General features: G+C 45.3%; 1 protein-coding gene across 3 annotated transcripts in view; it reads right to left on the reverse strand.

Annotated features, from left to right (window-relative positions):
- Nucleotides 1-14,960, reverse strand: part of LOC117766719 (protein FAM83G-like) — a 24,917-nt gene continuing 9,957 nt past the window's right edge. The window contains exons 1-9 of one of the 3 annotated variants that reach the window (XM_034594025.1): nucleotides 11,251-11,884; nucleotides 10,154-10,321; nucleotides 6,450-6,574; nucleotides 4,358-5,812; nucleotides 3,902-4,197; nucleotides 3,515-3,871; nucleotides 3,441-3,484; nucleotides 1,134-1,565; nucleotides 1-1,081 (exon numbers count right to left, since the gene is read on the reverse strand). In XM_034594025.1, the coding sequence (XP_034449916.1) occupies nucleotides 1,143-1,565; nucleotides 3,441-3,484; nucleotides 3,515-3,871; nucleotides 3,902-4,197; nucleotides 4,358-5,812; nucleotides 6,450-6,574; nucleotides 10,154-10,321; nucleotides 11,251-11,703 (3,321 nt within the window). In that variant the 5' untranslated portion in view covers nucleotides 11,704-11,884 and the 3' untranslated portion in view covers nucleotides 1-1,081; nucleotides 1,134-1,142. Of the gene's footprint in view, nucleotides 1,566-3,145; nucleotides 3,485-3,514; nucleotides 3,872-3,901; nucleotides 4,198-4,357; nucleotides 5,813-6,449; nucleotides 6,575-10,153; nucleotides 10,322-11,250; nucleotides 11,885-14,960 lie in introns of those variants that run through there. The other 2 variants (XM_034594026.1, XR_004614738.1) reach the window with 2 other exon arrangements.

Consider the following 14,960-nt stretch of genomic DNA (forward strand, 5'->3'; position numbering starts at 1 on the left):
TTTTTGCATGGGCAGTTTTAGCCCTCAAATAAAGAATGTTCAACTTTTAATATAGGGATGCAAAGATTCGGTTTGTTATAATACAAAGGTGGGTCATTCAGCATAAATAAACACAACATAAACATGTTTTCTATGTGTATTCCTGTGTTCACACAGTGTAAGGATGGAGATATTCCTGCCTTTAACCACACGCACACGTCATGGCTGCCTCGCATACCCTGTGTCCGTTTGGTGCGTCCAACTGTAAATTTGGAAGTTCTACAGTCTTAGTTTTGTGGTGCGCCCTCTACTGGAATACTCCAGGATCATGTGCAGTAGACATCCTGTTGTCTACGTGAGCATGTGGCTAAACAGCAAGTATCTCTCTCTCGCAATACCACTTTGTACCTCAAGAGGTGCTAGTGATAGTGAACCCATTTGCAAAGCATGCATGCAGCAGATAAGGAATGACAGGTGCACAGAGAGATGTCCACAAAATGTCCAGGGGGCAGTCCGACGAAAGGGAAAAGGAGAGAGGGGGAACCAAAAGCGTATTTTGCTGGTAAAAGGCTGCCATCTTGTTGTTTGGAGTAAAGGTGCGTTCCCACCGAACGCGACACACATTTTTGTGAAGCCCTAAACGCGCAATTCGCACCACGGGATCATTTCAGTTTATTGGGTTCATAAGGCACCAATAAAAAAACGATAAGTATTCGCCTGTTCTCCTCCGACATTGCGTAACGTGTCCAATCGTGGCTTTGCACTGACTGTGTGTGTAATCTTGACACGTGAAATATTTGCAACGTGTTCAGTGTGAACGCAGCATCAGGATTCGACAGTCGGCCAATGCTCACACATTGTCCCTTTAAAATGTGTTCTCCGTCAAACAAGCAAGACAAGAGCAGGTTAAACCACAAGTCATGGGTCAGAGTTCAGAGTTGAGTCACTCACTCAAACAGTCAGCAGAACCCTAGAGCAAAACAAACGATGCAGAGCCATGTCTGAACAGGACAGAAAACTGTTTTGTGCATTTCTTTCACTGTGTGTTTACTGTGTCAAGTCCTGACTTTGTAAAGCTTTTTCTTGAACATATGGGGGGGGGGGGGAGTTTTTTTTATTTTACATTTCCAGGCCGGTGTTTTTTTTCCCAGAAGATGCCCAGACTAGTAGGTGCTCTTGCGGCTGCCGCTGCCTCCCCTGCCCTGTGCGGGCAGCTTGCTCATCTGGTCCTTCAGTCCCTTCAGGTTGTAGAACTTGCTAACGGTGAGGGTGAATGGAGACTTTCCTTCCTCCTGCCTGTGTGCCCCTCGCACAAATTCCTCCTGGTTCTGAAAGTGAGGACGGAGCTGCGGCTGCATGTTTGAGTTCTGGGCTCTTGGGTAGGAATGCTGATTCTGCCACTGTCCGGTCCTCATCCTGCTCTCAGTCACTGGGGGCAGTCGAGGGAGGAGGGCTTGGCTCTCGCTGTGGGGAACCTCCACCGGCTTCCGCCCAGTCGCAGAACCGACAGCACCCACTGGTGGAGGAGGTGTTCTGGGTGGTCTGTGAGGAGAAGGACCGCCATCCTGCTGCTGTCGTCTTGGAGACTAGGAAAAGAGAAGAGGTATATGCAGTTCTGAGTGACATAAAAGCTTTGCTGCAAATGGAAAACGAGACGCATGCGGGTGCAAATGTGAGCTGTTTTATTATCACTTCTTTTTAATATTACATGACGGACCAGTCGAAACGTGTCAGCAGCACCTCACTGACTTAAAAAAAAGTGTAAACTCAGGCCCGAGTGAGAGAGTTGGAGACGATCAGTCTTTTGCACGCTCATTAATGTTGCATCAGAGCGAGCGGGTGTGCCGCTTCATTAAAGGTGTGTCACTTTAATTCACACAGTCTTCTTGTTCAATAATGAAGAAGAAGTGTCGTGTGTTTCAACTTAGTGACGCTCCGCTGGTGCATACTCAAAACACACACACACAGGAATGCTAAGATAGTATAGTGCGTCTCACACACACATGATAGATCGATAGAGATTGAATGGACAGACAGACAGACAGACAGACAGACAGACAGACAGATCTCATGGTTATATAGGTTCAAATGTAATTTGGTAATGTACAGTCAAGAGTCTATGGCTCAAAAGTAATGAATATTTACTGACTTCATAATTAATTATTAATGACAAGACTAGATTTACATGTTAAATGAATAAAACCAACTTGTCACTTATGATATGCAAACTTTAATGGTTAATTTGAAATAAGTAAATAAAATAAGAATAAATGGTAATTTAGGGAAGATGCTTATTTGATTTCTTACCAAAAGTTAAATGAGAATGTTGATATTACTCTCATGGGTTAGCTAACGTAGCTTAGCACCGTCACAAACAGGGTGAGACAGCTAACCTGAGGGGAGCAGCCTATGTGACAGTTGGGAGTCGATGCCATGCAAACAGCAGAGACTCCAGGAAGTTACTCCTCATACCCAAAAAAAACTGCCTTGCACAACCCGTTTGTTGTTTCTACTCTTTAGATTTTCTGTACAGATAAAACACACAAGATATAACATGTTGATCAGGGACCTGTAGGATGTTCCCCCAGGTTTCCAGTCTTTATCCTCACCTGGCCTCATCTTTTAGAAGCACAATCTATGGTACAGTCTATGTTCAGGGTTACAACAACTAGTAGAGAATAACCCTGGATTCTCAATTATTATTATATCAGGTATCTATATTCTTTCCCAGAGTCAAGACGAGTGTAATGTGATAAAGTCGGTTATCAGTATCATCTCATTCTGGTCTTGTTTATAGTTTTCTTTGATATCAATTATATTAAAATGTCTCACTATATTCTACCCACATCAAAATAACAAAACCAAGCTCTTGTTTGTAGTTTTATTACAGCGGTGACATCACAGACAATACAAAAAACAATACAATTTTAAGCAGGAGTAAAGTAGGATTTCACATACATACGATGCAAGTATGTGAAATTTTAATATATCTAAGCCTAAAATTCTAATTTCTTTAGAGTTTTTAAGACCCCGTGGAAAATCCTGTGTATATTGAAGTGTGAGTTGTATCAATGTCCTCATTTTAACCTTCTAACCTTTTCTCTAAAACTTTACTTTGGAGTTGAGTGTTGTGAGAAACCAAAAATCGAAGAAATCTGAAGCTTACTTTTTATATTCAGGCGTCTTCATTTTCACTGCCGGCGAGATTAAAACATCTTTGACACTTGATGCTTGATTATGAAATTGATGAAACAAACTGCAAAAGGTTTTTCAAAGAGACACCGACAGGTTGATATAACTTTTTTTGAAGAAATATTGTTGTGATCGATTGTTAAAAAGTGGATCAATCATGACCTGTGTCTCACCTTTACGTCACTGATTGCGTTTGGAAAATTAAAATGTGTGGAGATTAACAGAGAATTAATTGGAACAAAGGATGGAAACATCTTTTGTTATCGTACCTTCTGTCTCTCAGTCTCTCTGGGTGACTGAGGTCTGTCTCTCCTGTCCCCACCGCTGGGTCTCAGTGCTGCGTCGTCCTCCAGCTGCTCCTCGTCTGGTCTCACTCCGCCATTTGTGTTTGTGAAGCTATCGTGATCCCCTGTTGTCGCGTAGTTGGGAAAATCCATTCGGTCGATCACTGGGTCCTGTAGAGGAGAACTGCTACATTCGAAATACTCGTCCGATGGGGTGGAGAAATTGGAGTCGTCCCTCGGTGACATATACCCGTCGGGCGTGGGTGTTCGAAGGTCTGGTGTGTACGCCCGTGGGTCCGGAGTGTGCGTTCGTGAGTCCGGGGTGGGCGTGCGTGGAAGAGATCCGTCCGGAGTCAGAGTGCGCACGGGAGAAGTAATTGGGTGCAACTCTCGCTCAGCTGTCACGTGTGTGTTGGAGAGAAGTAAGCACTGGGGTCTTTCAGGAGTGTGTGACACTCCCTGTGCTTTAGGGGTCTGTTGGGATTCTTCAGCGGTAATACTGATGTGTGTGTTGTGTTTTGGTTTAATGTGTGTGTGGTGTGCTGCTGTGACACTCGGGCTACTACCTTGCTGACTGTCTTTGGGTACGTGTGCGTTAATTGTGACAGATTCAGGCCCATTCAGTTCACAGTATGATATTCTCTGAGGTTCATGTGCTCTTGCGAGGTATTTTCTGCACTGTACCACATTTTCACCTTTGTCATTCGGCACTTCGGCTAACTCAGAGGTTTTTTTCTGGGGCCTTGGTGTCTGTCTGTTCTGCGGCTGCACACTCACTCTGCTTCTTCGGGGGGATTTCGCTTTCTGATGGCGTCAAACTCTCGGGCTCAACTTCTTTTGGAGTTATTTCTTGAATATTCACACTCTGTGCCTTCGGTGCATCAGCAGTCAAACCGTCGGACCGATCAGATTTCCTGGCCGGGGTCTCCGTTCTACTGACAACACTGATCTCTGGCAGGTTCTGGCCGTCGATGGTGCAACCGCTTTTGATAACCAGATGGACAGTGCGAGGTTTAGGGATGGGTGCAGCCAGGGTCGAAGGAGGGGGTGCAGAGGACGGAGGGAGGGGAGGGTGTAGAGTTGTAGAAGAAGAGATAGGAGGGGGAACGGAAATACAAACACTGGTAGCTGTCCTTGTGTGCGCTGCAGTAGAGGCCGTGTGGTGTTTTTGAGAGAGGGAGGTGGAAGTGACAGGTGGAGGATTCGGAGGAGAAGCAGAGGAGGTGGGAATGTGGCAGCGGACAGTGGGAGTCTGTACGTTAGGTGTTTCTGAGGAGTTGTGTGGCTGAGTGTGGGAATCTGCCAGTGACACCTCTGTCTTTGTTTGTGTGTGTTGTTCAGAGTCACCCGATTCTAGGGTGTGTGTCCCCTGCACAGCTGCGCTCTGTGTGTTTAAACTCGTTTCTGCTTCTTGTTCAGCGTTGGATCCAGGGAGGGACTGCGGCTCATGACTGCTGGTCGTTAAAGTTTGCGCGCTGTGTGAACTCCTGCCAGTGTTGGGAGTGGATGTGTTGCTGCTGGATGCAGAAGGTGTGTGTGCACTGAGGTGAAGTGTAGTGTTGTGACCTGTACATTGGTTGGTGGGTGTGTTTGAAAGCAGTTCACTTTCTGTGTCGAGAGCCTGATTTGTGTCTTTGACAGGTTCAGGCGCCACACTCGGTTGTGTTGCCATATTACCGTCCACCGCAGACTCTTCAGCATTTGCTTTATTTTGTGTTGCCTTTTGTTTGTTCGTCTCCTCTCGATTGGGAGTTGACTGTCTGAGCTGGGCCACCTCTGGCAGGATTTGCTCGGGCATGCTGAATGGACTGCTAAACCTGACCGCTTGGCTTGTTTCAAACAGCTCAGATCGCTGCAGATGGACCTGAAATCCTTTGCTGTTATCCCGGACGTTAATGAATCCAATCACATCACTAGGGGGGTCTGGCTCTGGCCAGGTCGGTAGGTATGACATCAAGCACGCCTTCTCTAAATGGGCAAGTCCAGGATGGAGGGGAGGAGCCTCCTGTGGAGCGTCTTTACTGCTCTTCCTCTTCTTACTTCCTGGGACTTCAGGGTTCTCTGGTTTTTGGGGCTCTTTCGGACCAGAGGACGGGTTCATACTGGGGTTCCCTGCCATAAGCACGGCATATTTAGGGTTGTACATTTTCCTTAAATCAGCAGCAGACGGAGTGGCGACAGGGGCCGGCGGTGGGATGGGCTCGGGCTCCGGTTCGGTCTCCGTGGCAACCTGCCGGAGGTCAACTGAGCTGGAGGTCACGTAAAGGATGCGGAACAGCGTGTCGAAGGTGTCCACTGCCTGGCCGGTAACCACGGTGACAAGGTTTCTATCGAGCCGCGATGACATCCAGGTGAAACTACATGAAAGGAAAAAACAAATGACTCTTCACTGACATTATACTGAGGCAGAGCAAACAGCAGTAACACAAGTTGGCTGATAGTATTCTGATTGGAATGCAGCAGGTGTCTACTCATCACTCAAACTACATGCGGTTTGCAAAGTGACACATTTCCTGTTATTTTAGAACTGTCAACTAATTACTGTGCAATTAAAGTGTCTGAGATACAGAGGTCAAACTTCCGCTGATGTCTCGTCACTGATGTATAGAAAACTTGACTTTATGTTTTATCATTTTCAGTAATGTTTATTCGTCCCTTTATTTTCTGCTCCCTGAGGCTGGGGGACTATACAGGTATATGTATGATGTGGATGTTTACGGCCTAAATCTAACCAGGAGTACAGAGTCGAATCCAAACTCCATTGTAGATGCATTTATTTCTCTTGTGCACGGGATACATTTACAACCAGTTCATCTCGTTTGCAGTGAGCGCTACAGAACATTAAGAGACATTCTTAGTGCATTCTTTATCCATATCTGTCCACTTCACGCTCACAGACGAAAGGCAGGTGGAGCACACAGGGATAATCTTTCATTCGGCCATTGTCTTTCATACGTTATCTCGTCGTCACACAAACACACGAAGAACACTGACCTGTACGACCCCGACACAGCTTTGTCTCCATCGACGAACATAAATCTGTGTCCCAGTTGCCCTTTGACCCTCGAGCACGACCGAGTGAGGAATTCTGATCCTTCTGAGCAGCGAACACGAAGGTGCTGTAACACAAACACACACACACAAAGCGTATATTTGTCTGTGATCTGCAAAATGGTTACACAACATTAACGCCAATTAATACGATCACAACAAATATTCATAACATCTAGTTTCAAGCAGGAAAGGAACTAAAATGACTCCATAGGATTTTATCTAGTGACCTTATTTTCCCTTTTGATTATTTATTAACGAATGATCAGGGTTTATACAAATAAAACCCACAGGGATCGGTGCTCGGTCCACTGTTTATGTCCTATGGCTGCATTTGAAAGCGAAAAAGAAAATGACCTGTTGTAAATGTGGGCTGCTTCCATAAACATCAGTTAACTTCTTCTAGGGGTGATATGATGTCAAGTGTTTGCTCACTAAGCCTCTGCACACTGTTTCTTTCCATGTTTGCATAGCCTTTATTTGTGTGTGTGTGCGTGTGTGGGTGTGTGCACGTATTTGTCTATTTGCTTTTCTGCATTGTGCACTCAGACAGACTGCAAAGTAATATCTTCAATGAGTGGAAGTGTTAACATTTAACCTAACATTCATGATAACAACCGGGTGGTATAATGTTGTAGTTATAAAAACAGCATTTCAGAGAAGAGACTGTTTGCAGACATTGATGAGGATGTTTGTACTGGTCCAATAATTCCTAAATGTCTGCCTGTCTCAATGAAGAACGTATCATGGCCAGAGAACATGTCCTAGTTTAAAGACTCCTTCACATGAATGAGAAACACGCAGCCTCCTTTTCCAGATGTCTGGAGGAAATGACTGGTCACTGTGGCCTCCAGTTTCCCATAATCATACGGTGATCCTTTAGGGCATAAACTGGAAATATAATGTGGTCACATCATGCTTTCAAAATGTTTGGTTACTTACGACTATACTACAGGGTGTACATAATAGAATCCCAGTAAACGCCACTGTATTCTGCTCATAGGAAGCCTGGTTATGCTGAACTGTTTGAGTCCCTTTCACTAGAGATACTAGGAGATTTTAACTCAGTGAACCACCCTGGGGCCGCCACCACCCCCCATCCCTCCCCCACCCATCATTATTTTGGCTGTTGTAAGTTTACACATTGACCGGCACATTCTGACAGAGGCGTAGGTTCAGCCTTCTTCTTTGAAGTCGCACCTTCTCGTGCGAGTAGACTCCGGGGAACCGGGCCCTGAGCTGTGAGGCAACTAAGAATTCATGTCAGCAATTGTCTTGATGCAGCATTTTAGTCATTGTACGGCGTGCCCCCCCCCCCCCCCTCCCCTTTAGAAATAATTGATTTCCTTCCTCCTCTCCCACCCTTTGCTTTCTCTTTCCCTCAGTACATTCCTTTGGTGATTAGATCAAATCAGCAAATTGCTTTACTGGGTGTGTCTCTGCAGCTCTGAGCTGTGAATGAAGATCACTTACACTGTCATGCAAAGAATCTTATGTGAATATACAACAGAGAACAGCTTCCCGGCCAAATGAGACATGGCCCGTTTTGTGAAAATACTTAAACTAAGCTGGGAGCACACATCAGGTTGAAAGGTCCCTGGAACGGAGGTGTAAAATACCTAGGAACCTCATCGCTCAAATGGAATCTGGCACCTCTTTGCTGGCATCAACGTATCTGCGTCTCCTCCCATCTTGTCTATCGACTCCTCCACCTGCTCCTCCTGTTGTCACTTACAGTAAAAAAAGTCAGGCTGTTCTCAAGCTGTCACACCCGTCCTCTCCAACCTGCAGCTCAGCCTCAGCTCACAGGCAGACTTGTTACTTTGGGGAATTTTGAGTCAGCTGTGCCCCGGGCGATTCAATTTTCTGGGAAACCACCTCGTTCCCACAATGATAAGCTGTGGCAAATGTCGGAGACTTATGTCGGAGTACCACGAATAACCTAAATGGTTATACGCATTATCAGCAGAGCGAATCCCTGCAGTGTTTTAAAGGACAGACCCCAGGCACACATAGAGAATATGACCAGGATATGAATTGTGCTCTCGGTTTATCAGCAGTCAAACTCCTCACTGCGCTCCATTAATCCACTGAATCGATTTATTAATATGCAGCTTTGTGAGGGAGGGAGTGAGTGAGCATCAACAAATAAAGTTCAGCCGGCTGTTGCCATTATTGATGTGCACTTTATATGCGATGTGAGCAGGTTAAGAACAATCCCCTTTGCATGTGCTTGTGCAGAATTTCTCAGGTACTGTACGACGAAGCACCTGCGCTGGTTGAAAAGTGCACAACAGAGCCATGACATTCGACATAGGAAACCAATAGAGAAAGATGTGACATATTTTCTTAATATCGAAGTATTCTGCTATTAAAAATGTGACTACTTTATTTTATGGCCCCTTCAGGCTACATGTGAACTGCACAGCTGTATTGTCGTCTGTGGGTTTGTTTGTCATTTGATATTCAATGACAACAAAACTTGCTATGTAGGAAAATGGAATAAAACCGGATCCAGACAATATCTCTGAGAATGTCAGCCTCATTCACTTGTCATGCGTTAACTGTCATATGCCACATAAGCATGTTTCAGTTTATAAAGCACAAACTTCCACACGTGACTGTGGTATTTCCTGTTGTTTGCCTTATAGCCCAGATCAAGATGGTACTGAAGGTCTGTCAGGCTCTGACTGCCTTTGGGTTTCACTTTAGAGTGCTTGTGTGTTTGTGTGTTACATTAAAACCTTATATCTCCATAATCTTTAAATATGTGAGTCTGTCACCACACGTGTGTGTTTGTACATGTGCAGATAATCTGGTTTCTATGCATTTCTTATGTTCTCCTAAATACAGCGTTTAGCATCTTCAGTGTCTCACGGCTGCCAAACACGGATGTAAAGCAGCGTATGATCAACACCACTTTGAATAAAGCATCTTTTAAACTGTCTCCCTGGAGAAAGTAGGACAACTCAGCAACAGTGAGGCGGGAAGATAAAAAGCCTGAATTGTACCGACCCAACACTGCACAGTTAGAAGGAAACCATTTTACCTTCCTTGGTTACTAACACCTCAGCAGAGATGTTTGCCAGAACCTTGTTGGCTTTGCACCAAATGTGAATTGTTTCTTAAGAATCGTTTAACAGACAACTGTTTTATCTTCACGTTATAACTTGCCTTTCCATGGTAGGGTTCGCTGGTCGTTGTTTGAACGCTCGTGAGAGAGAACGTAAAACGTGGATCAGTGCAGGTGGATTGTGTCTTTTCTTGTCTTTTTCACATGATAGTTGGTTTGCAGATGTGTTTATGTCTCAAAATTAGGTTGTTTTGGACGAAAGGTTTATAGTCACATAAAATCTCGGTGCGTTTCCGAACACGTGGGAATTCTCCCCACTTACCACAGGTAAAAGAGTTGCGATTCATTTGTGACTTATTTGCTTTCTCTATAAAGGAATTATAACATTTTATCATGGAATAAGAATTACCATGAAATGTGGTCCCCAGAAGATGATTTACTGACCACAAACAGTTCTGACCCCTAAATGGATTATGTTTTCATCTTGAGTACAACTTAGACGTTTTCAATAATCCTAGACATCATCTCATTACGCAGAAAGTATTAAGGGTTTGGGGGGGTGGAAGCAGCTCACCTTGAGGTGCCCCGGGTGCATGTTGGCCCTCTGACACATGGACAGGAAATGAGGTAGCCTTGTGCGCTCCAACAGGATGTAGACAGAAACCCTCCTCTTGAAACCAGCGTCAAGCAAATCTCTGAAGATGTCGACGTCAGTGAAGACATCCATGACCACTGCGATCACCTTGAGAACACACAGTACAGTTCATATGTGCTGTATATGTACGTATGCACACACAGCTTCCTCATCACTGTGCAGCAGGAAGTCGATGACTATACTTGTACATGCAAAGGTTGTACAATAGTTTCCTCTTCTGCCAAAAAGAGCAAATTAAAGCTGTTCCACCGGTTTGAGATGTTACGACTGTTTCCCAAGTTCTCATGTCAGAAGCTCGCCAGGGAAACTACACACACACCTCTGAGAACAGGTGCTAAGAATTAAAATGTGTCATAAACTTGCACCTTCCGATGAGTCAGTCACACTTACGCACATGCAACCTGGAAGAAATGCAGACATCCAGCATATAGTGCCCCCGTGCTGCCGGTGACTTGCGACACGTCTGATAAAGCAAGTTGCACTTTACTCTAGATGGTCTCATGTGGTTGGCTCTGTGTACTCTGACCTCATGCTCACACAGAGCCAAGGATGTTCACGGGTGAACACCACAGTTCATGTTTTGAATGGGCACAGCTAATGAATTCCACAGCCATGAAGGTATTTAAGAAGCTTGGAAAACCAACATGCCACATTGACCCAGCCATTAAAAGGAACTGGAGCAAGAGTTGCATTTGCTGACAGTATCTCTGGCTTTGATGCAAGGCATGAGAATCAAAGAGCGTAGGGTCGATACAGCGGAGATACCGGGGAGCAGAATATTTATAAGGACTCTATATAGGTCTAAAACAAGCAGAGCCAGCTAAAGAGATGAATATTTCATAGCATGTCCTTAAACAACCTACACTGATGATTTAAATGCTTAATTCTTTATATTTTGTACAGCTTTGATCTCATATTTTGTACAGCTTTGATCTATCCATCATCTATCTATATGCATCCATCTGTCTATAAAACAACACTCAGGTGTGTCCAGGTGTGCACCCCCCCTCACTTACCTTCTGCGCCTGCGCAATCATCTTCCTCACAACCTCTTTGATGTGCGTCTGACCATCCAGCGGTGGCTGCGCGTACACGGTGGCGCGCGTCACCCCCCGGTACGAGGCGCAGTCGGGCCAGCCCAGGTCCATCTGCGGCACGGACGTGTCCGACAGCTCGGGCCAGTATTGCAGTGACAGCGGGGGCTCGTCGTCCTCCGGGTCCCCCAGGAACAGCTCCAGACCCGGGTCGTAGGGCTCCGCCGCCGCGGCCAGAGCCTCCATCTCCGGCTCCGACAGGAAGCCGCGCAGGCCGCGTTCCAGCTGGAGCTTGACCAGCGCGTCGCGACCATCCCGCAGCAGAGCCTCGAGCGCGAGCCGCTGGTCCTCACAGTACAGGAACCCGACTTTGGACTCGTGCGTGCGCAGGTTCACGTGGTTGTCGTCAAGACACTGGAGCTGGGACAGAGCCATGACCAGAACCACGACTCTCCGGAGAACCACAACACTCAAGAGAACCAGAGCACTTCACAGAAACGCACTTCAGGAAGTTCTCCACCCTCCGGGGGGAAGGAGCCGCATTAACGCGTCGCCTCGAGTCAAAGCAGCCGAGCAGCAGGTCTCCAGACACCGACAACAACTTCATGAGGTCCGCTGCTCCTCATGTGACCCTCCGCGCTCCATTAACACACATTACGGAGTGAAGCACCCGAGAGACACACGCGCACCCACGCACTCATCCCGCCGGCGGCACCGCCCGACAGGTGTGACCCTGACAGACAAAACACACCCACCCTCGCTGAGCAAAAACATGCACACCTCTGTCACGTGACATGTAGGGTTCTCCAACAACTTTGTGTGTGTGTTAGTGTTAGGTTGGGTTTAGGTTAAAGTTAGGTTAAGGGTTAGATTTGAGTTAAGTTTATGGTTAGGGTAAGGATTAAGTTGGGTTTAGGTTATGGTTTGGTTAAGGGGTAGGTTGGGGTTGTGCGTTTGTGTGTGTGTGTGTGTGTGTGTGTGTGTGTGTGTGCGTGTGTGTTGCCTGGACTAAGACCGGGAAATACAGGTGGTATCAGAGTTGTAGAAATGAAGCCGTCTGCATTAAAGCCATCAGCATATCATACATAACCTGCTCGGGGCTGTTTTACCTGTTCCGTCTTGTTTCTTCACTCCTCTGCCAGAATGGGTGGAGAGTGTTTAGAAAAGATCAAACTGAACCACATAATTATTTTTAAAGAAAGACAGGGAGATTAGGTCGAGATCAATGTTGTCAAAAAACATTAACTGGAGGGGACAGACCACAAAATGAAGATCTTAAAAATAACTGCAAGAAAGTTCAGTATCTATGTCACGTCTTGGACAACAATCCCCACTCACATGTGAATATTAAACCACCACCTTTAGTAATGGTTTCACCGCATATTAGTTAAGTTCAACTAAATTACACACCTTGATGACACTAACAAGTTTACCACAGTGAAAGGAAAACAAGCCTTCACAAAGTCAGCGGCCAACTCAAACACATAGCCTCCAGGTTTTTTAGGGTAGTTTTACATCTTTCATGTTGGAATAACTTTAAAAAACCTTAACCGCACTTGATTAACAGTCACATGAGGCAGGATCTCTGTGTCTGTGCACGACGTATTGGCATGTCAGTATCTACTCCAGATTAATCTGAAGGTTGTTACTTTGCCGTAGGGGGCGTAGTATAGCATGTTGGGAGGTACTCATCAGTCAGTATGTGTATATGAACATGCATTATTCATGTTCTGTGGTTAGCAGGGTTATGTTGTTGCCCTCGGGCCAACAGGAAGAAGAAAAACAATGTTTATCACATGCATGAGGCAGCAGAACACATCCGTGCAAACTAGCTTTGTTGGAAGGTTAATGTCGGTGCATAAGTCTCAGGTTTCAGGTTTCATGCCGTGTTTAAGGAACAGGATATATACAAAACCTGATTCTAATCAAATCATTTAAATGCAAATCTCTTTTTACTGATCGGAAATGTTAAAGTATCCTTTGCTTCTTGTTGTAGTTACGTTTTCACCCTTGTTTAGTTTGTTCGTTTGTTTATTCGTTAGAATGATTACGTAGAATATACTAAACTAACTTCCATTATAGACTGTAAATGAAGATTGACGACATGACAGCGCCCCAAAAGTGAAGCCTTGATCTCCCCCTAGTGGCTGGCTGCAGTGTTGGCCTAATTGTGCCTGCCTCCTCCATGTTGGTGCATGGTACATCTTTATATACTGTACATTCTATAATTTCCACCAAACTGTGAGTCACAATGGGGTCCAGGAAAAACGTATTACTACGGATTCAGGCTTTCGAGTGATCAAATACCTTCAAGTGCAAGTTGCTGGTGCATTAAGGTGCATTGGATATATATTGATCTACATCTCAATACTCTTTTCTGGTGCATAAAGCAACTCGCCCAGACCAGTTCAAACCATAAAGGAGACTAAGTAACGAAGTAATGTCTCCTGTCATCTAACCCTCCTCTGCAGACCGTGAGGTTGTGGAGAATGTGCCGGTTTAGCTCCTTGAGGGCAGAATTACCTGCGGAAACCTGAAGTATTTCCAAATTTCAGTCTCTGACTGACACTTCACTTCCCATACAGGCCGGTTCTTGCTCACTCACCCGATGTGCAGTTTACCTTTTTTGATTTATTGACTTGCAGGTTGCCAGCACATGGATAATAATGTGATAAATGGTTTAATGGTTTAATGGTTGTGGCTATTCCTCCTTTTCACTGCAGGGCTTAAACAGTCAGAGAATATCAGCCTGTCGATATCATGTCACAGCTCACACACCTTCCCTCGCCGCTCGCTCTCTCACTGTCGCTCTCTGTTGACACGTTGCTTCCCTCGCCGTTTCCACCCTTCATCAGTGCTCTGCCTTTTCCTTTCTGTTTTACTGTCACACGTCATTGCACATTTCTCTTTCTCCTCATTTGCTCATTTCGCTGCTGTCTCCACAACTGCACTTCAGGTTTCTTCCTCTCTGCCTCTGTCTGTCCTCCTCTCCTGCTCTCGCCTGTTACTTTCAAAGCGTTTTTTTTCCCCTTGTGACTGTGTGTCAGTGACATTTAAGTCGTCTCACTTCTAATGTATGACACAAATATGCCATCGTAACTGGGCCAGTCTGTCAGGCACACACTTCAAAGTGACTCTGCAGTTTTAAAAAGAACAGAAAAACAGCAGTGCTATTTCTGGTGACACCTTCCAACACCTTTCCTCTTCTCCCCTGGACGATGACGCTGGTTTATTGACTGGCGGTGCAAAAAGCCAGAGGTGACTCTGTCAGGAGGAATGAAAAACGTGGTTTGTTTGAGGAAAAGAAAAAACAACACACAAGAGGAGACAAAGGAGCGAGAGAAAAATGTAAACAGAATATAAACCTGCTTCATTTCAAACATGACGTCCTGGTGAGAGAAGCAGCGCCGCATTCCTCGCATAGCAGCAGTCTGGTGTCAAGACAAGGCGCTAACGTCCATAATGAAATCCATTGAAGGGGTGTCATCAGTTGAAGTGCTGTTCAGTCTCACACACACATGAACACACTCAGACCCAACATATTATGGATTAATTGACAATGAGATCTCAACTGGCATGTGCACACTTGTCATGACACTAATGACCTTATTAGCACAGTATTAAATGTAAACCAGTGGCCGACAAAATTTGTTTATACAGTGGCATGTAATGATTATCTTCATCACTTCAGC

This window comes from Hippoglossus hippoglossus, chromosome 8 (genome assembly GCF_009819705.1).
Source record: "Hippoglossus hippoglossus isolate fHipHip1 chromosome 8, fHipHip1.pri, whole genome shotgun sequence".
NCBI classification, from domain to species: domain Eukaryota; kingdom Metazoa; phylum Chordata; class Actinopteri; order Pleuronectiformes; family Pleuronectidae; genus Hippoglossus; species Hippoglossus hippoglossus.